Consider the following 23958-nt stretch of genomic DNA (forward strand, 5'->3'; position numbering starts at 1 on the left):
GGAGGAGAAGGATGCTGGAAGTGAGAAGACATCAGCTTACCAATGACTATCAATAAATGTGCCGAGGCTCGCATCGCGTACAGGTGTAGGTATGCCTACACCAACCAATGACCGAAGACACTCGTGCAAGCCCTCCGACTACTGCGATTGGCGACATTCCCAAGTCTCAGCAAGACCAGTTGTGATCCCCCTCACGGACGGCAAAATAAGCCTCTCCCATAAGCGCGTTCCAGGCTTAGCACCAAATCCCGTCAAATGTCTCATGTTCGTAAGCACGTTGCGCAAGCAAGAGATCGACATCATTTTCATCGTCCAAGACACCTCGCCACAGTGAGTGAGAACCGAAAGCACTGCTTGCCGCTATACCGAGAGTCATCTGCCTCGTGGCATGGTTGAAGATCGTAAAAGTTGGCGCTTTGAATCGAGGACCATATCTGTGTCCTCGAGCTCGAATTGAAGCCACTGGATCTCCAGATGCAGGGCCACCCTTTAGCTATGGACTGCGAGCCCACGTACAGGCTTCCACCGCTCGTATGAGCGCGTTACAAAGAGCCTTCAAGCTGACAATGGCACAACAGATGAGCCTCGGATGCGGACACAGTGTCAGGAAACAAGGATGCCTCGTAGCAGTCAAGCAACGCCTCTGGCTCGCCTGCATACAAGTACTAGGTACTCTTTGTATTTGAGGTCTCCGGCTTATCTTGGTGATCGTAGGGTAGGGCCAGTTGCAACGAGAGAACCGGCTAAGGCGTTACGGCGAACCATGGCTTGCTCTACTCCTTGAGGCTAATGAAATGCAGATCATACGTGCGCGCTTCAGCTACCTCCTAGGAGGTAGCTCCTGTCTCTAGGACTCGTGGCCCGCTCGTCTATTCTCAATTTACTTCTATGCAATCATCGAGTGTCGAAGATAGCATATGGTTGATTAGGATATAAACAGCCTGCGCCATGACTATCAAGATTAAACGGAATCCTCTAGGTCTCGTCCTTTAGCACTATGCAGACATGGCTACCTCTAGCATGTACATGCTGCTTGTACTTCTGGTGCTTACGATGGTCGACTCAATCTCATTATTCCCTTTGTCAGACGACAGGCACGCCACAGCAGCAGCCGCATACTGCACCAACTCCGACCTATCGATGAAACTCCAGCCTATCTCTGCACCTGTACATGGTGCCGACAATCCCAGACAGAACACCAAGACATGGCACATCAACATCGACGACTCGAAAGCGGGCTATAAGCAAACCATCACTGGGTTTGGCGCTACAATCACAGACGGGACGGTTAGCACATTCAATTCCCTTTCTAGCTCAAAGCTCGACGCGCTCCTCAGCTCGCTGATGACTAGTTCTGGGGCGGCATTCAGTATGATGAGGCATACTATTGGTTCTTCGGACCTGTCCTCGACCGCTACAACATATGATGACAATGGAGGAAAGCCGGACACGAATCTCACCAACTTTGCGCTTGGCAGTCAAGGCACATCGATGGCACAGCTCCTTGCGAAAATAATCGCGAAGAATTCTCAGACCCAAGTCATCGGGTCTCCGTGGTCGGCTCCAGGCTGGATGAAGACCAACGGAGTTTTGATAGGCAACTCAACCTCGAACAACTTGAAAACTGGCTATCTTGACCCAAATCAAACCGATCACTCGAGCGACTTCGCTCAGTACTTCGTCAAGTATATATTAGCTTTCGCCGCCCACGGCGTGAATGTTGACGCAATCACGATACAGAATGAGCCTCTGATGAGCCCGCCGGGCTATCCATCTATGTATATGTACGACCACGAACAAGCAGACTTGATTCAGTCACACGTAGGCCCGGCACTCATTCACTCTGGCCTGAGGACCTCCATTTGGGCTTATGACCACAACACGGATGTACCTTCGTACCCGCAAACTGTCATCGATGGGGCGCGTCAATATACAGACACTGTCGCATGGCACTGCTACGCCGGTAATCTGGACTGGACGGCAATGTCCGACTTTCACGCTGCAAACCCGGGAGTTACGCAATACATGTCTGAATGCTGGACACCAGCAGTTGACTCCAGGGATTGGTTCCAAGCTGCCAATTTCACCATCGGTCCTCTTCAAAATTGGGCATCAGGCGTGATGGCGTGGAATCTCGGCAGCGATCCCTCTCATGGACCGCGCTTAGCGGGCGGTTGCTCTTCCTGTCGAGGTTTGGTCACTATCCATTTCGATGGCTCGTATCAATTCAACATTGCTTACTACCTTATGGCGCAATTCAGTAAATTTATACCAAGAGGTGCGATAGTTCTGAAAGGGACAGGGAGTTCGTTGAATCCCAACACGCCAGGTATTCAGTTTATTGCTACTGTAAACCCAGATGATACCAGTTCTGTGGTTGTTATGAATACTTTGACCGAGGACGTATATGTCAAAGCGACTTTGACGGGTAACGGGCAGCAATGGAGCGGAATTGTGCCTGCTTCCAGTGTCGTAACTTGGGTCCTGCCGGCCAGGCGGCATCGACACAATTCGTTATCATCAACTCGGTCCGCTAGAAAGCCCTTAATATTCACTATTGCCTGGGCGGTTGCTTGCTGGTGTCTCTCGACTATACTCTCTTAGAACAGAGGAGGAACTGAAGTATCTATAAAGTACTATAGTTAGAGACTAATCAGATGACTATTAACAATAGTAGTAAGCCTTCTCTAGAGATAGGAGTATAATTCTATAGAGACCTTCAATAATGTTATATGATAATAATGAAGAGCCTGATATAAGGTCTAACTTGTCTGATTCTACAAGAAGTAATACTCTAGAATCAGAGCCTAATCTAGAGAAATCAATAGACGAGGAAAACGAGACTCTAGAGGCAAATAAGATATCTAAAATAATACTAATAGACGTCGGTTTAGAAGATGAATAAAGCCTCTATGCATATACTATCGCTACCAATAACAACTTAGAAGATCCTACTACCTATAAAGAAGTCATTAATAGGAGAAACTCGGGAGAATAGAAAGGAGTATGTATCTCTATAAACTTAGGATCTACTAGAATTAAAAACTTGGGATCTGGTCGCTCTACCTAAGATTACAACAATACTTTTAGTAATACCTGTTGCTCTAAAGTCCAGGTCCATTCTATAAAGCTAGAAATTTAGAATAGGAAATAGGACAAATAGACAAAAAGTTTGCTTTCCGTAATAGCTAGCTTCTATAGCTCTCAACGTACCTTCCAACAAGCTGTATTTCTTAAGAGTATGTTTAAGGAAATAGGTATAAATTGGGAGTCATTAAATATATACACCGAGTCGGAATCCGCTATGTTACTAGTAAACAGCTAGAGACGCTACATATAAGCAATAGAATCAATAGAGCTAATCTAGATTCCTACTAAATGAACAAGTAGTAGGAATGTCTAGAAGCATAATAAGGACATTAGACGTAAACATCTAGAGAGAGTTGATACTTCTCTAGAAACCTCTAGTCTCAATATATATAGCCTTAGCCAGCTATACATAGCGACGGATAGTAATAGGCATTGATATAGGTATACGCCTAAAAGAACGGTATAGAAAGATCTTTTAAAAGCTTAAGCTTAGGGGGGTTTTAAAAAATAGTCTTAAGCTTCTTCAAGGACTAAAGGGCAACCCTACGGTCTAGGCGGACCTAAATAGAGCAGTAATGAAACATACAGCGGTTATATAACTTCTAGCGGTTACGTAACACCTAGAAGTTATATAACATCCAACGGCTCTATAACATCCAACGGTTATAAATATCCGACAGTTACGTGCCTTGCCAATCTAAAAATAGTTAGAGGGTAGCCCTGACCTTAGGCTAGGAAATATCATCCTTAGAAACTTCTGAAGATAACTATATAACACTTTCTAAAGTATACTACCCGAGAAAAAGGGCTAGAATCCTACAGAAGGCTGTAAAATACTACATGTATATTTAATTTACTCTAGATTGAGCTATATTAGTTAGTAGTAGTACTAGTCTAAGTATACTATTATGTATACGTAGAACCTTCTAGTAACTAAGTCTAGAGTATATCAAGTATCAAGGAGTTAACAACCCTCTACTATTACTCTCTATTTAGATCTAGGAACTCCGAGATACGCCGAGTACGGTATTACAAGTTTTCTACAATTAATATCAGAATAGTAGTACAAATACCTACTAAGAAGTTCTAATCTGTTCAATTGTCTTTATCTAGTACGTAAACTTCAATCTAGATGGGGTAGTTATTCTTTATATCTTCTTATTCCTAGTCTATTACAAGATCCTTCTTTATATCTCTATAGATGTATATAAGAGTAGACTTATAGTAGTCTCTACTACTAATGTATCCTATAGGCCTGCCCGTTAGTAGTATAGAGTATATACTAATCTTTATTGTAGCTCTTACTATATAAAGCTACATCTGTATATATGTACGTTTAACTTACTAAGATCAAGTACTCTATATACCTTCGGGCTAATAGCTAGACTTTTATAGTACTCTATTAAGTACTAGTCTCCTCTACTATAGTAGCAATATAGTATCTTAGAATTGAAAGCTATCTTTTATTATCTTAGTAGGAATAGAAGAACTCTTTGTTTAGGGTCTATATATCCGACCAATATACTTATAGAACTGTTAGATAACAAGGTTTCTAAATAGCGGGAGGTCAAGTTTGCCTTAGGCACGCCGTATCTATCGCTATATCTATATCGCGCATCGTTTAGCCTAGTGCTTACAAAATCAGTTTGTATAACTACTAGTAAGATATCTATCTAGTGTCTCTTAAGATACTTAAAACAACTTTCTAGGGGGCTCTCTTTAAGCTTATAACTCTTTCTCTATTCAATGTACTAGATTTGGAAAGCTTATAGAAGGTTATAGGAACGCCAATGAATTACTATAGGGGTCCTATCCTATTCCTAGAGGACTTATAGAGTCTTCTATCGATAAGATTCTTGATATTAAGCATCCTTTTTCTATAGCCCTTACTCCTACTCCCGATACTACTCTTCCTAGGTACTTAGGGAAATATCTTACACTAGGACAGACAATACCTACTAATACTTAAGATATGCCTAATATACTTCCGTCCTATTAAGGGCTTCGCACTATTGTATGTTACTATAGTCAAGGTGGTTTTATATATACGTTCGATTGATGCTATAAAGACCTTCAAAAAGGTACATAATAGGTAAGCCAAAAGTAGAAGGTAGGGTTCTATATACGCCCCTCTCTCTGAATAATAACGAATGTTATACGAGTATTAGAAGGAGCAGAAGATATATGAACTAAACAAGAAAGAGAGGATTCAAATAGGGAATTATATGCGGCGGGAGCATCGCGGGAGGTCAATTTTGCCTAAGGCACGCGTGTCTATATCGCGTAGTGTCCATCGCGTGGTTCCATTGCGCGGTCACAATCGCGCGCGGTGTCTATTGCGCAGTATCTATCGCGTAGTGTCTATTACGTTGCTGTACCTATCGCGCTAAACCTATCGCGCCGCGTCCATCTCTATCTCTATCTCTATCTCTACCTCCGTCTCGATCTCTCAATTGCCTAGGGACTTTGTCTTATCTCAATTCTCTCAAAAGTAGGGAGACAGTAAGGTAGGAGGTAGCGAAGGAATGTAAGGAAGTAGGGACTTACATTCTGCGTTAAGCAAATTTGGCCTCCCACTATGCTCCCGCCGCGTATAATTCCCTGCTTAATATTTAATATTTAGAGTTCTAATAGTGAAATCAGAGAATTATATATAAATGAGTTTACGCTCTAGTACGCGTAGAGCTTTTAGACTAGAGATAATAAGTAATTGGCGTTTTTGTAAACTTCTACAGCTTTCGAGGATCTAAGACTTAGAGAAAATTTAGGAATCTAGTATACTACAAGGCGAGAAAGTTATAGACTTGTACGCAACTCTCTAGAACCGAAGCTAGGAAAAGCTTTTAAACATATACGTCCTTTATTATCCGTGGACAAGTATAGCTTATAAGGCTATACATTAGGCTAGAAGTTTTTCTAGAGATCTCGGATTCTACAATCGCTATATCTAGTTACCCTGTCGGCGTAGTTTTAAGTATATACTAGTAGATAATAACTTAAAGTAGCGTTATATACTTTGTTATTGACGAGTTCTCTCTAGAGAATACGGGATTTAGACAATTTAGTCTTATCGCTTGAACTTTTAAATATAATCGCTAGACCTAGTATAGAGTACTAGTAATTAATCCACAAGTGTTATCGTCGAAAGAGTATTAGGGGGATCTACAAACGTCGGGAGCATTAATTTGAAATGTTAAAAGCCCTATGCCAAAATCTTTTGACTTTATATGCTTATACTTCAAACATTTCTATTAATATTCTAGCGAAAATGTATACAGACCCGATATAGCGGAGTATTAGAATAACTGTGGTAAAATATACTAGAAGTACATTATAATTAGTTAATATAGTATTAAGCTACAGTCCGTTAGAGGAATTCTATATTCATATAATTCTAAGCTAAAAACAAGATTGTAGCTATCTCCGTATATATTAACTATTGAAGTCGATAGTATCTCTATCTCTCTACTAATTAGCTTATAGTACCGGCCGGAACTACGTATTGCTAATACTCTACTATAAACGTACTTAGTATTAACCTTAAAGCTTTTATCGCTAGTATCTTAGCCTTACTCTTGCTCTTAGCGTATTCAGAACCCTAATTCTGTTATACCGGCTCGTACTATTAATACAGTTATAGCTATTGTACTATCTCGCAGTCTACCTCGTATACTGTCTCCTATACTACCTTATAGTATACCTCGTATACTATCTGTTAAAACAATACCTTTTTCCGGATTTTCTCGATTTTTTCTCGACTTTTAGGCCTACTTTTTTCTCTCCCTCCTACCTTTTTAGCCTACTTTTTCCTCTCTTAGTCAGAATTTTTCTCTCTCCCTCCTACCCCTAGTCAAACCTTAAAGTTGTTAAAGTTAAGGTACCCTCAACTTTGATTACTAAGAGTTTGGTCAAACCTAAGGTCTCTTAACTTTGATTGGTCAATCAATCAAACTTCAATCAAAGTCTTGGCATAACTTTGATTAGGGACTACCCTAGCGATAGTTAGATAGTATAATTAGTAAGATACTTAGATAGTTATACTTTGTATATACACTAAGTAAGAATCAATATATAGGTTGTTATTATTAGTAATTGCTCTTCTATAACAACTTTTCAACCTTTGCAGTAATACTACAATCCCCCTTAGTATAGTACTTAGTCTGCTTTTCTATACTATTCATAGCTACTATCTCTTATCTATATAAAGCTATAGCGCTTGCTATATCTTAAAGAGACGAGATAGTAGGGTCTAGTAATCTTCTAGCAAGCAGAATAGTTAGCCTTAGTATTTCGAGAAGAGTTTATTAGACGACTTAGTAGTAGCAGCCTACATTGCTATCTTATTTATTTATTCCTAAGCTCTTTGTTTAGGTTACCTATTAGTAATTATTATATAGTTTCCTCTACCTTCTGTCTCGTCTCGCTCTCTAGTCTCGCTCTCTCGTCTCGCCTTGTCCTTCTCTTCTCGTTCCTTATAAATCTCGTTTAAGGTAGGCTATAGAGCTAAGTATACCTATACTATATAGCGGGCTTTTTCTTAAGGGATATCTTCTTAGCTTTTTTTCCTCTATCTAAGTAGAGGATATACTAGCTTTGTAGAGTAATTATTGAATATATATACAATAAAAATCTATTCTAATACCTACGTTACAATACTTATACTCTATACTATTGCTAGGTATACGTTTGATTGTATTGCGACTATCCTACTAGATAGAAATACTAATATAGCTAAGAAACTAATCTATAGGGCTAATACTAGAGCATACTCGAATTCCTTTATATATATACTCGAATCTATTAAGCTATTACCTCGGAGTAGTACTCCTTAATACGTAGAAATAGGTTCTCAGATATCTTTATAGTAGGCAATCTAGCGCTAAGCCTCGGAACGCTATACTATATATAGCTTAGATTTAGCGATTTCGTAGCTATAGTAACAGCGGTGTACTATAACAACGATGTATACTAGTAATATATAAACAGTATAGAGGAAAGTTAGCGCAATAAGCGCAATAGTATATTAGAACTATACTACAAATATATATCTCAATATTGTATTTTCTATATATAGAGGTAGCTAATACCTACTATTTGAACCTACCTAACTAAATTAACTCTACTCTTAATTAGTATAGAACGACCTCTAAGCCTTCTAAATTATAGTATAGGTTAGATATAGAGGGGAGTAGAGGCTAATCAATCTATAGTTAGACTACTATAGCTAGAGAAATCGGCTCAAAATCGGACGTTCTAATTGGCTAAGATTACGCAGTTTGATTAGTAAGATCCTTTAGGGTAGGGCGCGCTAAATAAGCTAAGCCGAATCCGTTACTATCTTAGAAAAAGCCCGCTATAGGTATAAAAGAAAAAAAAGCTCTATATAGTAGCCTACCTCTATATAGTTCTATAGTATAGCGAAGGACTACTATACCTGCCGGAGGCAATCTACTATATATTGCGTTACGTATATTACGTTATATATATTGTATACGTAGGTACGCTGTATATAGCGCTATATAGCACTATGTAGTAAGGTAGGCATATAGAATACAGCTTTCGAAGCTAGAAAACTATTATCTAGTATAATATATTATAATAACGTAAGTAGATTCAAACTTTCTACTTCGACTTCCTAAACTTCCTTCTATCTACTTTATATTAATACTAATATTATACTACCGATACCTAATACTATAACGCTAACGAGGACAATAGCGACTACTATAATAGTAATAATAACGACTACTATAGATACGCTAAAGAGACATTTACGCCGCTGCCGACAATATACTACTACTAAACAATTCTAAACTAAACCTATGTTCTTAAATACTTAATACTATATTGATACTATAGACACTATATACGCTACTAAACAACCTATAGAAATATATGCTAAATCGACAATTAGTATAAAACTATAGAACCCTATACCGAATTAAGACGAATTTCCGCCGAATTAAACAACAAGCCTTATCCGTATTGCCTAGTGCACCCCTGCAAGCGGTAGTGTACAGGTTAGTAAAAATCACGTCTTAACGAAAAACTGAATTACCCTACTACCCTAACCTACTTAATACGTATTTTCTATAGTTAATCAATATAGCGGCCTATATAGAGGAAGAAGATCCTAACCCTATAGTATCCGTGTTGCCTAGTACACCCCTGCAAGCGGTAGTGTACGGGTTAATAAAAATCACGTCTTAACGATAAACTGAATTACCCTACTACTCTAGCCTATTCTATATATATTGTCTTACCTACTAATTCGTCTATTACCTATAGGAAGGCGTAGACAATAACTTTGCGATGTACTACGTACGCTCGAACGCGTTATATACCTCTTACGTACTTATTAATTCCTACAATCCTCGCTCTTGTATCTGCTTCCTCTACTTGCTTTAATACCCTACTTACCTTATATAAATTACTCTCTTCTCTCTCTCGCTATATCTTATATACCTTAGATACTAGTATAACATCTTCTTGCTATAGACTCGAACGTTTGATCTAAGAGCGTACCCTATATACGTTTTCTACGACGGTTAAGCGGCAGAGTTCGTTAATTGCTTCTGTACCGTCGATTGCCTATATCTAAGTACCTTTTAATAGTTTAGAAAGCTCTCTTTTAAATAACCGTAGTATATCCTATTAGCTAATATACTTAACAAATCGTTAGAGTAAGCGGACTGTCTTTAGGGTACTAAATTCGTTAGTAGGCGGCCGAGTATCGATAGTATTCGTAAGCTACTACTATTCTATCTCTACGTAGAAGCGTCCGATAATATACTATATATTAATAGGCTATATACTAGTCTTCTCGAACATACTATATAGGGTACTAGCTTTTAGGGCTCGATACCGGAACCGCTCGAAGTTAGCGAAGAACTCAAGTCGATTATAATCGCTATATCCGAATCGAATAGCCGTATTAATAGCCTTAGTATACTAATACTTATAGGGTTAAAATACTATAACGTCTAATAGCTATATAATATAGATAGAGTAGGCCGGTAGAGCGACCGGAATAATAAGATGCTTATTATAGAATTTAAAAAACTTCTCCGTATAGTAACTGCTATATCTATCTATTAAAAGTACCCTCTTAGCCCTAACTATACTAATACGACTGTGTTTCTTAAAGTACTTAAGCTACTCTAGGTATATAAGATTATTTATATACCCCGAGTTGCTTACTCTAACTATAGTATCGTTATCGAGATTAGTATACTACGTAGCTATATACAGTTTGTCCTATAAGATAAGTATAGAAGGTACCGTAGCGCTGGCCGCTAAGTAGCTTCTATATATATAAGACTCTTACGATTGTTCGCGGCTAGTAGGAAGTTTCGACGCCGTAGGTACTACGTAAGTACCGTCTGCCTACTAGTAATACTAATCCGGAAGCTAGTCTCGTCTATATTCTATAGATTCGATATAGTAATACTATTCTTAATATATATATAGCAGAACTTAGTAAACTACTATTTAATGTCGCTAATATCGTACGTAGCCGAACGTAACGCGTCCAACGGTATAGTCCTTCTCTTGAACTATTCTAGGTAATATACGAGCTAGCGTAATACCTATATAGCGCTTACTATAGGCGGCGGTTCGGTACTAATATAAGTTCGTACAAGAATCGAATTAGCCGATACTATAAGCGACTATATACGTACGCTAACTCTAATCTTATCGTAGTATTCGAGATATCGAGTTAGAGCCCCCTCCTATATATTATTAAGCTTGCGATTCGTCGCTATACGCGTATATTTACTTAGAATACCTAGGATTCGGTTTCCAAGTCGTTAGTAGTAAACATCAAACGATTTAGCAATCTCTATTATTAGTAGGAATACTATATTATTAGCTATCTATTCTATAGCCTCCGCGATACGATCCTCTTCCTTAATATAGGCCGCTATATTGATTGACTGTAGAAAATATAAAAAAAAACACGTATTAAGTAGGCTAGGGTAGTAGGGTAATTCAGTTTATCGTTAAGACGTGATTTTCATTGACCCGTATACTACCGCTTGCGGGGGTGCACTAGGCAATACGGATATACCTACTAATATTAGAGATTGGTAAATCGTTTAATGTTTACTATCAACGGCTTAGAAACCGAATCCTAGGTATTCCGAGTGAATATACGTATATAGCGACGAACCGCAAGCTTAATAATATATAAAAGGGGGCTCTAACTCGATATCTTAAACGCTGCTAAGTTCTGCTATATATACATTAAAAATAGTATTACTACGTCGAATCTATACAATATAGACGAGACTAGCTTCTAGACTAGTATTACTAGCAGATAGACAATAGTATCTATAGTATCAAAACTTCCTACTAGCTACGAATAATTGTAAGAGTCTTATATATAGAAGCTATCTTAGCGGCCGGCGCTACGGTACCTTCTATACTTATCTTATAGAACGAACTATATATAGCTATATAGTATACTAGTCTCGATAAGGATACTTTAGTTAGAGTAAGTAACTTAGGGTATACAAACGATCTTATATACCTAGAGTAGCTTGAGTACTTTAAGAAATATAGTTATATTAGTATAGTTATATTAGTATAGTTAGGGCTAAGAGGGTACTTTTAATAGATAGATATAGCAGTTACTAGATAAAGGAGTAGATTGAATTCTATAATAAGTATCTTATTATTCCGATCGCTCTACCGGTCTACTCTACCTATATTATATAGCTATTAGACATTATAGTATTTCAACTATATAGGTATTAGTATACTAAGGCTACTAATATAGCTATTCGATTCAGATATAGTAGTTATAATCGACTCGAGTTCCTTACTAACTTTAAGCGTTTCTAACGTCGAGTCCTAAAAGCTAGTACCCTGTATAGTATATTTAAGAAGACTAGTATATAGCCTAATAATATAGAGTATATTATTAGACACTTCTATATAGAGATAGAATAGTAGTAACTTATAGATACTATTAATACTCGGCCTACTAACAAATTTAGTACCCTAAAGATAGTCCGCTTACTCTGAAAATTCGTTAAGAACATTAGCTAATAGAATATACTATAGTTATTCAAGAGAGAGCTTTCTATACTATTATAAGGTACTTAGATATAGTCCGCTACTTAACTATTATAGAAAACGTATATAGGGTACGCTCGGTATTATACTAGTATCTAGTACGTAAGATATAGCGAAAGAGAGAAGAGAGCGATTTATATAAAGTACGTAGGGCATTGAAGCGAGTAGAAGAAGCAGATATAAGAGCAAGGATTACTAGAATTAATAAGTATATAAGAGGTATATAACGCGTTCGAGCGTATATAGTATACTACAAAGTATTATCTATACCTTCTTATAGATAATAGATGAATTAGTAGGTAAGACAACGCGTATTAAGTAGGCTAGGGTAGTAGGGTAATTTAGTTTATCGTTAAGACGTAATTTTGATTAACCTATATACTATCGCTTATAGGGGTATACTAGGCAATACGGATACTACTAATAACTGTACCTACTACTACTACTACTACTACGCCGATACGCTAATACGCTGCCGAGATATTTACGCCGCCTACAAACGATTCTATTAAAGAAATTACTCTCTTAACAAACTATATACCTTCTAACAAAGTGTCTAGTAAACCTATATTAGTAAAAACTTAATATACCGCTAACTTGTAGAACTATATACTATACTATATACTATATACGAAATAACGTACTATACTAACGTAACGTACTAACCGAATCTACTCTAGTTATATACTATAAAGTATCTACTACTATTCTACTATACTTACCTAATTCTACTACTCCTACCCTATACTACTATATCTATCCTATAATACCGTACCTACTCTATACTACTATACCTACCCTATACTATATACCTACTAATCGACTCTAGCTATACCTACTAATCTATAGCTACTCTTTAGGATAGTATAACCGGCTACAGTAATCAACTACTAGATAAGCGCCTATTCTACTTCGATAGTCTATTTAACTATACAGACTTCAATCCTGGCAAAGCGTTCGAGTTAGATTACGACCTAGACTATCCTAGAATAATTCAATACCAAAATAGTAGCTATTAGAGGGCAAAGAATCGCTCTATAGACAAACGTTGCAGCTATTGCAAACGTGTTCTGAACTACGCTAACTGCTATAAAGTCGTACTAGGTATACCTAGCTATTGAAAGGTGCTATTCTCTAGAAAAGACGAAGCTTATAATAACGTTTATAGTCTCTACTATAGTAGAAACCGTAAGGGTAGAACGAAGCAATAAGGCGTACCTCCGCTTATATCTGCTATTAATTAAGTAGATCTAGGACAGATTAACTAGAGACTTAATAAGCCTACTATAGTTAAAGAGACATTAATAGTACGTATATATACTTAAGTAGAAATCCGTATATAACTTACCGGAGCTCTAAATAAGATATAAATCGTATTAGAACTATATTGTTAATTTATACCATAATGCTGTTATAACTTGCGCCTATATATATCGTTCTGTCTATTGTTAATATACGTAACTAATCGAAGCGTATTAATATTATGTTAATTTTCTTAGTATATCAAAAGCATATTTAACCCTAGACGTGTTATTATAGCAGAACGTATAAATAATCGAAGAGTGTAAATACTATAGAAGAACCTATATCGTATATAGGGCATACTCTATATATATAGTATATAGGTATAGGTACCTTATATACAAGTGCCTTAGGTATATATACCTTCTCTATATAAGGTATACCTTAGTTAGGTTGCCTTAGGTTAGGTATATGTAGTATACTACGTTACGTTAGAAGCTAGTAAGGACTAGTATAGAGTACTAAGGTAAAGTCATATAAATTATTTAATTTTTATAGAATATATCTAGTAGTCTGTAGTATTAATATATAGCCTATACTAAAGACAAGGGGTATATCTAACCTTATCCTAACGTATCGCTATAAGTCCTTGTAGTTATACCCGCTATATCTATATATATATATAGGTACCTTACTAGGAGGTACCTATATTGAACCAAAGAGGTCTTTAAGTGCTTAGTACTTTAGGCGATGTTGTTAGCCCTAGGTAAAGCTAGTATTATAGCTACTACCGCTAAACCCGAGCTTAGTATCTCCGTTAGTAACTCTATCTAGTATAGTCTTATCTTCTACTAGTACCTTGAACTAAAAGTTACGAACGAAGTCGAATAGCTACAGATAGAGTTAGTGTTCTAGGTATATAGTTAATAGTCCTACCTAGGCCTACGTTAAACTAGTCTCTACTAGAATTATCGCCGCTATCGTATTAACGTCTAATATCCTCTTTATCTCTGTCTCTATCTCCCTTATATACCTCTAGGTCTGTATCCTAATTAAGATTCTAAGATTAGTCTATCTCCTATATATCGTTACGCGACTGCTAATCGTTACGCGACTGCTAATAGTCCTAGGTTCTTAATCGATCGTATTACGCCTGCTTAGCTTAGTTAGAGAACACTTGTTCGTCTATATTATCGATATTTATCTTATCGCTACCTTCCCTATCGTACTATAGGTTCCCCTTATCGTCTTTATTATCGAATTCGTCTAGCTTATCGATATCTTCGTCCCCGCTAGTACGGATATTAGTAAAGAGTACAATCTACTACTTCTTTAGCGCCTCTTCTATAGAGATGTAGTTCTCGACTATATCTATAAAGTTACGCTTCTTGCTTACCTTTGTAATACGGAATATTTAAGATAGCTACTAAAAGATCCGAAATCGTAACGTCGTCGTAGGCAGGCAATAAGGCAATCTCGTTCTAGAAGTTTATTACTATATCCTAATTATCCATTGTCTCGCCTTTCCTAAACTACGTACGTACGCGGACCCCGACGTTAACAAAAATAGCCTTTATAAACTACTTGCTAAGCTTAGAGCTACCCTCGAGGTTAACGTAATTCTTTATAAAATAGCGTAGCTTACTAGCAAAGGTCTAGTTAGAAATCTCTATAAGGGACGGGTCTTATACTACTAGCTTACTAATTAGAAGCTCAAATTATTGTAGTACCTTTAATTTGTACAAGCGGTAATTCTCTAATATCTTAGTACGAGCCTAGATATAATTAGTACTATTAACCTTAATACGGTTACTAAAGACAAAGGAGATATTATCTAAGAGGTTCAAATTAGAGTATATTAGAACTATGTTCTATCGTATAGTATAGTCTAGGGTAGTACTAAACTGCTTCTTCTCTATAGTAGTAAGAGGAACAGTCGATAGTCTTACCTTCCTATATTATTTCGTATAGCTCTTTACGCTTCTCTAGACTTACTAACTATTACCTGGAATATTCTGTTCAAAGCTAAGCTAATAGAAGGTAGTAGTAGCTTTCGAATATAGAGTAGTACCTCGGCGAACGATAGATCTACTACTACTAGAGCTAAAACTAATACCTATACTAGGGTTAGAGGTAGAACGATTCGTACTAGCGGTCTATAGAAGACGAGGATCTAGTTACTATATAGCTAGGTCGATATTAAAGGACTAGTATATAGAATACTTAGTACTACTAAATGTAATTCTAGGACTACTATAGGGAGTACAGGTAGGTACTACTATAGGGAGTATAAGTACTACCGTCGGGAGTAGTATTACCCCTACCGCTACGTCGAGCGCTACTCTGCTTATATAACTCTCCCGTTAGGTACTAGTTACTACTACTATAAGTAGGCCTAGTAGTAGTAGTAAGGTTACTATAATTTATACTACTACTACGCCCGCTACGGACGCTACAGACGCTATAAGAGCCTTTCGGAGGTATCTTGAATTCCTAGCTCTTATAATATCTACGTATATTAGTTTGGTATTCGATATTAGGGTATTATACTAATAAGGCAAATTAGTAATATATTAGCTATTGTGTATAGTATATATTTAGAAGGTTAGTAAGAGTTTTGTAAGGTATTATATAGAGTATAAATTATTTGCTATACGAGGTATTATATAAAGCCTAAATTGTTTACTATACGTTCGCTTAGTATAATAGACAATACGTGTCTATAGGGCGAGTAAAGTATATATATATAACGTAACGCAACTCGATTAGCTTTTATATTACTTTATCTATATCGCGACACTTCTGTTTACCTATTACCCCTCGACTACGATAAGTAGGAGATAGCTAACTGTAGTACTAGGAGGGTAGGCCGTATACGAACGATTATACTAAGACTAAGGTCTAGCGCCAACTTTATACTAGCTATATAGACAACGAGACCAAGAGTAATAAAGAGAGCGTTAGAGAGGAAGAGAGGGAGCAAGAGGAGGGACTTAATATAGTAGAGCTTATAGCGCTCGATATACCGGCCTCCGCCTTCGTTAACGCTAGTATATTAATAGAGACACTTTATATTTACGACGATACTATATCTGCCCTACTAGTTGTACTTAACGTAGAAGAGATTTAACTAGCGTATTAATATACTAAACCTCTAGCAAAGAATAAAGACCTTGCTTAGTACTTAACCTAGCTCTTCGACGAAACTAGCAATATATAGAACGACTTCGAATCCGATAACCTAGATATTATTCCTTATAAGCGCTTATATAATACGAATCCTTCGCGGTTTAGGACTGCTCTCGGCCTATAGTACAAAGAAGCTAGAATATCGCGTTCTTAATAAAAGAGTCTATTAGAGGTCCTGCGTATACCAGACTGCTAGGCCGCGTTAAATACCCTTCTAATATATATATCTATACTTAAGAAGCAGGTAGGCTAGCTATAGGAGATAACAAAGCCTAGTACGGGGAACTAGGTACGTATAGGCTAAGTTACAGATCCTGGTTCTTCGTATATATATATTTATAGAAGATCCCTCTCTAGGCAGCTTTAGAGGAAGACCTAATTATATTTAATATAGTTGATTTATTTACTAAACTTATAAGCTTAACTATAGCTAATAGTATATACTGCGGATTTGGCAAGTTCTATAATCTATATTGTTAAGATAAATTCTCTTATAGTTATTCTTAACCTATATCGACAGATAAGTATCCAATTTTTCTTTTAGACTTTATTATCTTTAATTATAGATCTGCTAGGTATATAAGAGGTTGTTCAACGTACTCTATACTATATACTAGACGTATTCTTATAGTCGGCCAGGACTTCTGTAGGACCTTTCCGTTTGCCTAGGGTACTATTGTCGTCTAAAAGAAGTGTTTTAGTCCTCTAATACGTAATACAAATTCGAGCTACCTCTTCTTCCTTAAAAGATAGTACTCTTATAGAATAACGTCTTCTTCTATTATAAGTATTAGATTAAAGACCACATTAATGTCATACTAGACTATACCTTTGAAACGAGAAGGTAAATAGTATAGCTCTAAATTACTGACTAAGTAGTAGACTCTTCCTTCGTTAGATTATCGAAATTATATCCGAGTATATATTAGTTACTCTACTCTATCTAAGTAACCTAGTCCGCGTAGAACTAGAAATTGCTAGGTATAGCTAAGGCTTCTTAGAGATACTCTACTAATTAACTATAGGTATAGGTAGGACGATTATCTGTTGTAATTTGGAAGGTATAGACCAATTCTTAAAGCAGCATCTGTATCTATTTATACTTGAGTACTACTAATACTATTATAAGAAATCTCTGTTAGTACTAATACTACTATAAAAAATCTATGTCTATCTCTAATATAGAGATTAATAGCTGTATAGCACTGGTTATACCCGATATTGACCTATACGAGTTCTATTACATCTCTTACTTACTTAACCCTCGGCCTAACTCGGCCTTAGCCTCCTATTATCTAGGGATTACAATACTATCTCCTTACTACTACTTATATTTATTAATTGTTTTGGCCTAGTAATACCTACCGGTCTTAATAGAATTTTACTATATATTAGTAGGCCTCGGTTGTTATAGTAGGGCCCACCGGGCCAATGTTTTCTCTAGTTACGCTTAGTCTGTATAAATCTAATTTCGTAGATATCGTAAGGGCGATTAGTAGGAAAGGAACAACCTTTCTTAACTAAGGTATAGAGGTTGATATACCTAATAGTTAAAAGGTAAAACTTGTAGCATTTACTCTCGCTTTCCTTAGTAATATACTATAGCAATAGAAGAACTCGGGAATAAAGATATAGAGGGCTAACCTAGGATACCGTAGTTACTATATCAATAGCACTAGCTATAGTATACTAGACTGTAATATCTTCTATAAAGGCCGATATTATAATACTATAATATATTAACGCTACGATATAGACACTATCTTCAATATTATAAAGAAAGCCTGTAATAATTTCGCTATATGCTAGGGACTAGTTCCTAGTCCTAATACATATTAAGTTATAGCTCCTATACTCGATATTATTATATCTAGGCCTAGGGATCCTACTTATTCCAAATTCTAGGGCCTAGTACGAATACTATATAAACTAGAATACTATATAAACTACTCCTCGAGGCTGTTTATATACCGAAGGCTACTAAGGAGTATACAGCTCTTCTACGGGTTTAGCCGTGCCCTTTAATTTAGCTACGAGTTTAAGGCCCCCTTTACTATCTTAAGAGCTATGTAATTCTAAGTATACTCGCTAGTTAAACGTTATTCCTATTCTTCTGCGCTGTTAGCTATAGAAGCACTATATCCGAAAACATTTGTTAGATATATTAGCTACTATAATAAGTACCGACCTAGTAGGTTATATCTATAGCTAGTATATAGTAGCGGTAAGGAGTAATACCTTACTAATAAGCACTTTAGTTAGTAGAATTTGCAGAGCTGATATACATATTATCGTATATAGTTATAGGACTAATCTCTAGTAACTACTACTTACGCTGTCTTAATTAATAAATACAGACATAAGCGATATAAAGAAACCGAACATATATATTGCCATCTATTTTTCGTCTACTATAGAGGAGTACGGGCTTCCTATTAATATTAATGTCTTAATTAGAGAGGATAAACACTAGGCATTCAAGAAGCAGATATATACTACGAATTATCGTAACCTAGAGAAAGATCTCCTATTAAAAGAGAACCTTCGCTAGAGCCTTCGCCTTCTTCTAGTAGAGGCCTTCCTCTATAATAATCTAATTACTATATAGTTAGCTAAGGACTTTTTCTCTAGCCTATAATTAGCCTAGTCTTACTTCCGGTACTAAGTCGGTTACTACTAGATAAGTCGCTGCTAGGCTAGTTAATAGATTTTCTACCTCTGTAGCGGCGCTCTACAGTATTGCTCTCGTCGAAGAGTCTGTTAATATTTTTATTAAGCTCGGTATCTGTTAGCGCGCGCAAGCGTTATATTAAGTGTCTCTATATTAAGATAGAGATAGTGTAGTTTATATATCAGAAGTATATGTATGTATGTATATTTTAGCAGGTAAATGTTAAAGTGTCGTAGGGACACGTAACGTTCCGAGGCTTGGCACCAGATTGCCGAATTTCTACGCCTGCCATTTATCAATGCCCTGAATTGGATAATATAACCATAGAATTAGTATTAGATTGAGCTAGGGTACATTCAGAGATAGACTCCCAAATAAATTGGCGAGTTTAGGCATTAAAAGTCGAGCTTCTCTAAGAAACTAGAACTAGTATTGATACTTAGAATACGTCTCTACCTCCTAGATAAAGGAAAGGTAGGGAAAAAAATATTACTATAGAGACATTGTTCAAGATTAAAGAAAATAGGGGGTTAGATTCAGTGTTTTATACCTTCTAAGTCTAGGTACTATTATAAAGTCTAAGCCCTATACGGGCCTTTATAAACGTCGGGCCAATAAATTTTAAACGTCGGGCCCAAAGTTTGCCTTAGGCATAATATGCCTTAGGCAGAAGATATCTCAAACTATTTCTCTTAGGTATTCTATCTCTCTCTCTCTCTCCTTTCTAGGTAGGTATTTTGCGTCTCGTTCCTCTCGTTGCTCTTATTCCTCTCGTCGCTCTCGTCGCTCTCGTTGCGTTGCGTTACGTTGCGTCGCTCTCGTCGCGTCGCGTCTCGTCGGTCTCGTCGTATCTCGTCGGTCTCGTTATATCTTGTTATATCTCGTCGGTCTCGTCTCGTCTCGTCTCGTCTCGTTGCGCTCGTCTCGTCTCGTCTCGTCTCGTCGCGCTCGTCTCGTCTTGTCTCGTCGCGCTCGTCTTGTCTTGTCTTGTCGCTCTCGTTATAGAAGCAGGTAACATACGAATATTCTGCCTTAGGTACATAATGCGGCCTAAGGCAAACTTTGGGCCCGACGTTTAAAATTTATTAGCCCGACGTTTATAATGACCCCCCTATACCCTTATAAGGAAGTATTCATTGTAGAAGATAACGTTAGTATCTATTAGAAAGCAAGAAAGATTGTTGCTAGATTAATTAAAGCTTAAGAATATCAAGTCTTTAGATGCCCTTACTAGTTTACTAGACCTATACCCAATTGAGACCCTATACAATAATGAAGACACGCTTACTTAGGCTAATTATAATATCAGTTATTGGATTGGGGAAGGATATTCAGCTTTTAGTAGAGATGAAGTTTTATATATTCAGTAGTGGAATCCTAATTATGTTGCAAGGAAAGCCTCTCTCTTATATTTCAGGCTCTATATAATGAAGCAAGGTATATAGAACCACCTTATAGCAATAGATTCAAAGATAGCTCACTCTATTTCTTTCTATAGGTTCCTAGACCTTATTCTAGAATTATATACTCTAGAAAGTGTTCTATCATTCTCTCTAGAAATTTATTCTAGCAAGTAGTATGTATTTATCTCTAGAGATGTCTGGAGTCTTCTCTAGAATCATATTTCTTAACCTTACGTTAGGGCTATCCTCTAGCTATGTTTAGATTAGTCGGGCATATAACCTCTAGATACTACGTAACCTCTAGATACTGCGTAAGCTGTAGATACCACGTAACCTCTAGATAGTACGTAACCGATATAACCGCTACATATTACGTTACTACTATAAGATACGTAACCAGTCAGGTTTGCTTAGACGGCAGGGTCGCCCTAGAGCGTAGGTCGCCCTAGAGCGTAGGTCGCCCTAGAGCGTAGGTCGCCCTAGAGCGTAGGTCGCCCTAGAGCATAGGTCACCCTAAGACTTTAGTCTAAGAAGCTAAAGATCAATATTTCAAGACCTACTAGCGACGGCTATAGCAACAAACTCGGTGTATACTAATTACTAAGAGTATACGCAGTCCTCTTATCTATAGATAGAAGATAAGCGATAGTACCCCTTTAGGCCGCTATTAGGGATAGCTTAGTAGTAGTAGAGCTTTAGCTATAGAATCTAAGAGTAATACCGAGATACAGTATCGAAGGCTAAGACAGTTTAGCTCTAACATACTTAGAACTATATAACGAGGTAATAAATCTCGCCTTTTATAGAGTTCTTGTTTCTTCTTTTAGGCAGAATAAATATATTAAGTCCCTAAAGCGACTCGTACCTATACGATCTAGGAGTAAGTGTTTCTAAGTCCTTCTAACAGTTCTATAACTATATAACTCCGCCTTTTGACTATACCTCTTTAGCCGTCTACTTATTAGAGATTGAAAGTAGAGTGCTGACTTCTATACCTGATGCTATAGCAGCTCCTTTTAGCAAGCTAACTACGCATCTATTCTAAGGGCCTGAATTATATAAATCTTTTAGCCCTATCGGCGTACAAACGTTTATAGCTCTTTCTCTTTCGCGAGAGAGAGGACGCCTCGAGAACCCTACTTTCGCAGGTTTTAAAGTCCCTACCTAAGGGTATATTACTTTTCTAATAGGCACTACTTCTTAAGCTTGAATACCGCTAAAACGCCTTTAATTGTAGCCTTTTAGACTACTGTAGAACACGGGCGCTCTAGATTAAGAATTCGATTTTTAAGGTCGATAAGGCTTGTAGAGACGGTTCCGAATACAGTTTTATCGAGCTATAAGCTTCCTTGTATCTAAGCGCTTCTCCTAGCTATTACTTGATTATCAAGCAGTAGCCTTATAGTTCTATAGCTACTAGTAAGTCTCTAGAGTGTTTCTTTTTACTTAGCGAAATCTGCTAGATTCTCTAAAGGGTTGAACGTTAACAATATGTAAGAAAAGACATTCTAGGTTTTATATATATAAGGAAATACTCCTAGATAATAGTAATATATACCCTTGAACTAAGCAATATGTTTTCTCTCTAATTTGCCAAGCCTGCTTATTATAAACTTAGTATATTTCATATTCAAGTTCTTTAAATCTATCTAGACCGCTGCGTACGAGATTTCCGTACTACCTACAAGCAAGCCCGTAGGACGTATTTATACCTATAAGAAAATATTGTATATAATAGTCAATAGAGAGCAGTCTATTTACTAGTTGCAATATAGAATATTACATGTAAACAATCATGAGTCGAATCTGTTTATTGTAATTTATCGTACAATCGTTATATAATGTGTGTTGGCATCAACGTCGTGAAGCCCTTTAGACCAAGTCATATATAAACATCGTCTGCTGAGCCGCATTATTCTAGCCGTGAGACAGATGGAAAGCTGCTTTTCTCAGATCTGGCCCTCTAAATTCTCAAGCACAGTCTGCTCGAGTGACTTGTACCCATCCTGCCCATACCACTTCTTCAGTAGCTCTGCGCCGAGCTCGTTTGGCACTTTGCTGAGATCGCGGCCCTCGTTCTCAGGCGTCTTGGCTACATTCTTCGCGTCCGGATAGTGCTTCTTGATGATGGCAATAATGTCACCAAAGTTGAAAGCGACGTTGAAGCCAAAGATGCGCTCATTCTCGATGCTGGGATCGAGGGCTGCTGCAATGAGGTGGAGACGAGCATCGTCCACCACATCAATCATGTATTCTTTCCTCAGGTTAGCATACTGCCTCGAAGATCGGGATATGTGAAGAGGAGGATGGAACGAGGTGAACTTACGAGGACCAATCGGAGAGAGCTTGCCGTTGTACAGATCGGGAATGGCACCACCTGTTGCCCCCGGACTTCCTCCTGGCAAGATTTTGCCCATGTTGAAGTTGGGGAGGATGGCATTGGCGATGAATGATGGCTTCTGTTCCTTCACGAATTGCCACATGGCCTTCTCACCTTCTGCTTTCGATGCAGCATATACTGGGTAGGCGCGGTCATCGCCATATGGAGGCGGTGCCCAGGCGAGATCGATCGCCTCTTGGTTCCAATCGTCCTTGCTCACGGTGAGTTCCTTGTTCAACTTGGGGAGAAGCACGGCAGCGGAGGATGAGGTCAGGACGAATCGCTTGACGGAGGGTTCCTTTGCAGCTGATTTGAGAATGGAGAGCACTCCCGCTTTCGTGGGAGTGATGACCTTGTTGGGATCGGTGCCAAAGGTGGTGTCTGAAGCAACGTGGATCACGGCATCGACGCCTTTGACTGCCTCATCAAAGGCACCATCGGTCTGGAAGTCGGCTGCAATGGCCGTCGAGTAGTTGGGGTGGTTGTTGAAAATCTTCTTGGTGTTTTCAGCCTTTTCCTCGCTTCTGGCCGTGCCACGGACTTTGTATCCAGCTGCGAGGGCTTCATTGATTACATGTGAGCCAATGTAGCCAGAAGCTCCCGTGACGAGGATGAGAGAGCCTTTGGGCAGTGCCCGGTTCTCGTCTTTGATGACGCTTGCCATTTTGGGATTCGATATGTGATTTGTGCTGTTGTCGATCGAAAGTGGTATTGTTCGACTGTGTTATAGTTGGGATTGTGACGGTGATTACAGGTATGGTTGTGGTTGTGGTTGTGAGTGGTACAAAAGGGAAGTGAAGATGAAGCAGTAGTCAGTAGGTAGAGACGGCATTTAAATAGGTAGGTAAGTTTGGCTTGCATGCAGTGCTCTTCTTGTATGACTTTTTTTTCCCTCCCTTTTT

General features: G+C 37.8%; 2 protein-coding genes across 2 annotated transcripts; one reads left to right on the forward strand and one right to left on the reverse strand.

The window, feature by feature from the left end:
* Positions 1 to 732: 732 nt before the first annotated feature.
* On the forward strand, positions 733 to 12683 carry SEPMUDRAFT_134689 (glycoside hydrolase family 30 protein; the record flags this gene model as incomplete). The annotated part of the gene is made up of 3 exons (XM_016902653.1): positions 733 to 2472; positions 12452 to 12470; positions 12652 to 12683. Exons 1-3 carry the CDS (start codon positions 1006 to 1008, stop codon positions 12681 to 12683), a joined length of 1518 nt encoding a protein of 505 aa, XP_016759691.1. The 5' UTR covers positions 733 to 1005.
* Positions 12684 to 22475: 9792 nt separating this feature from the next.
* SEPMUDRAFT_150466 (NAD(P)-binding protein) lies at positions 22476 to 23808 on the reverse strand. The gene is made up of 2 exons (XM_016906195.1): positions 23003 to 23808; positions 22476 to 22930 (listed from the first exon to the last, which is right to left on the reverse strand). Exons 1-2 carry the CDS (start codon positions 23718 to 23720, stop codon positions 22626 to 22628), a joined length of 1023 nt encoding a protein of 340 aa, XP_016759692.1. The 5' UTR covers positions 23721 to 23808; the 3' UTR covers positions 22476 to 22625.
* Between the last annotated feature and the right edge of the window lie 150 nt (positions 23809 to 23958).

Source organism: Sphaerulina musiva (genome assembly GCF_000320565.1).
Source record: "Sphaerulina musiva SO2202 unplaced genomic scaffold SEPMUscaffold_7, whole genome shotgun sequence".
Taxonomy (NCBI): Eukaryota; Fungi; Ascomycota; class Dothideomycetes; order Mycosphaerellales; family Mycosphaerellaceae; genus Sphaerulina; species Sphaerulina musiva.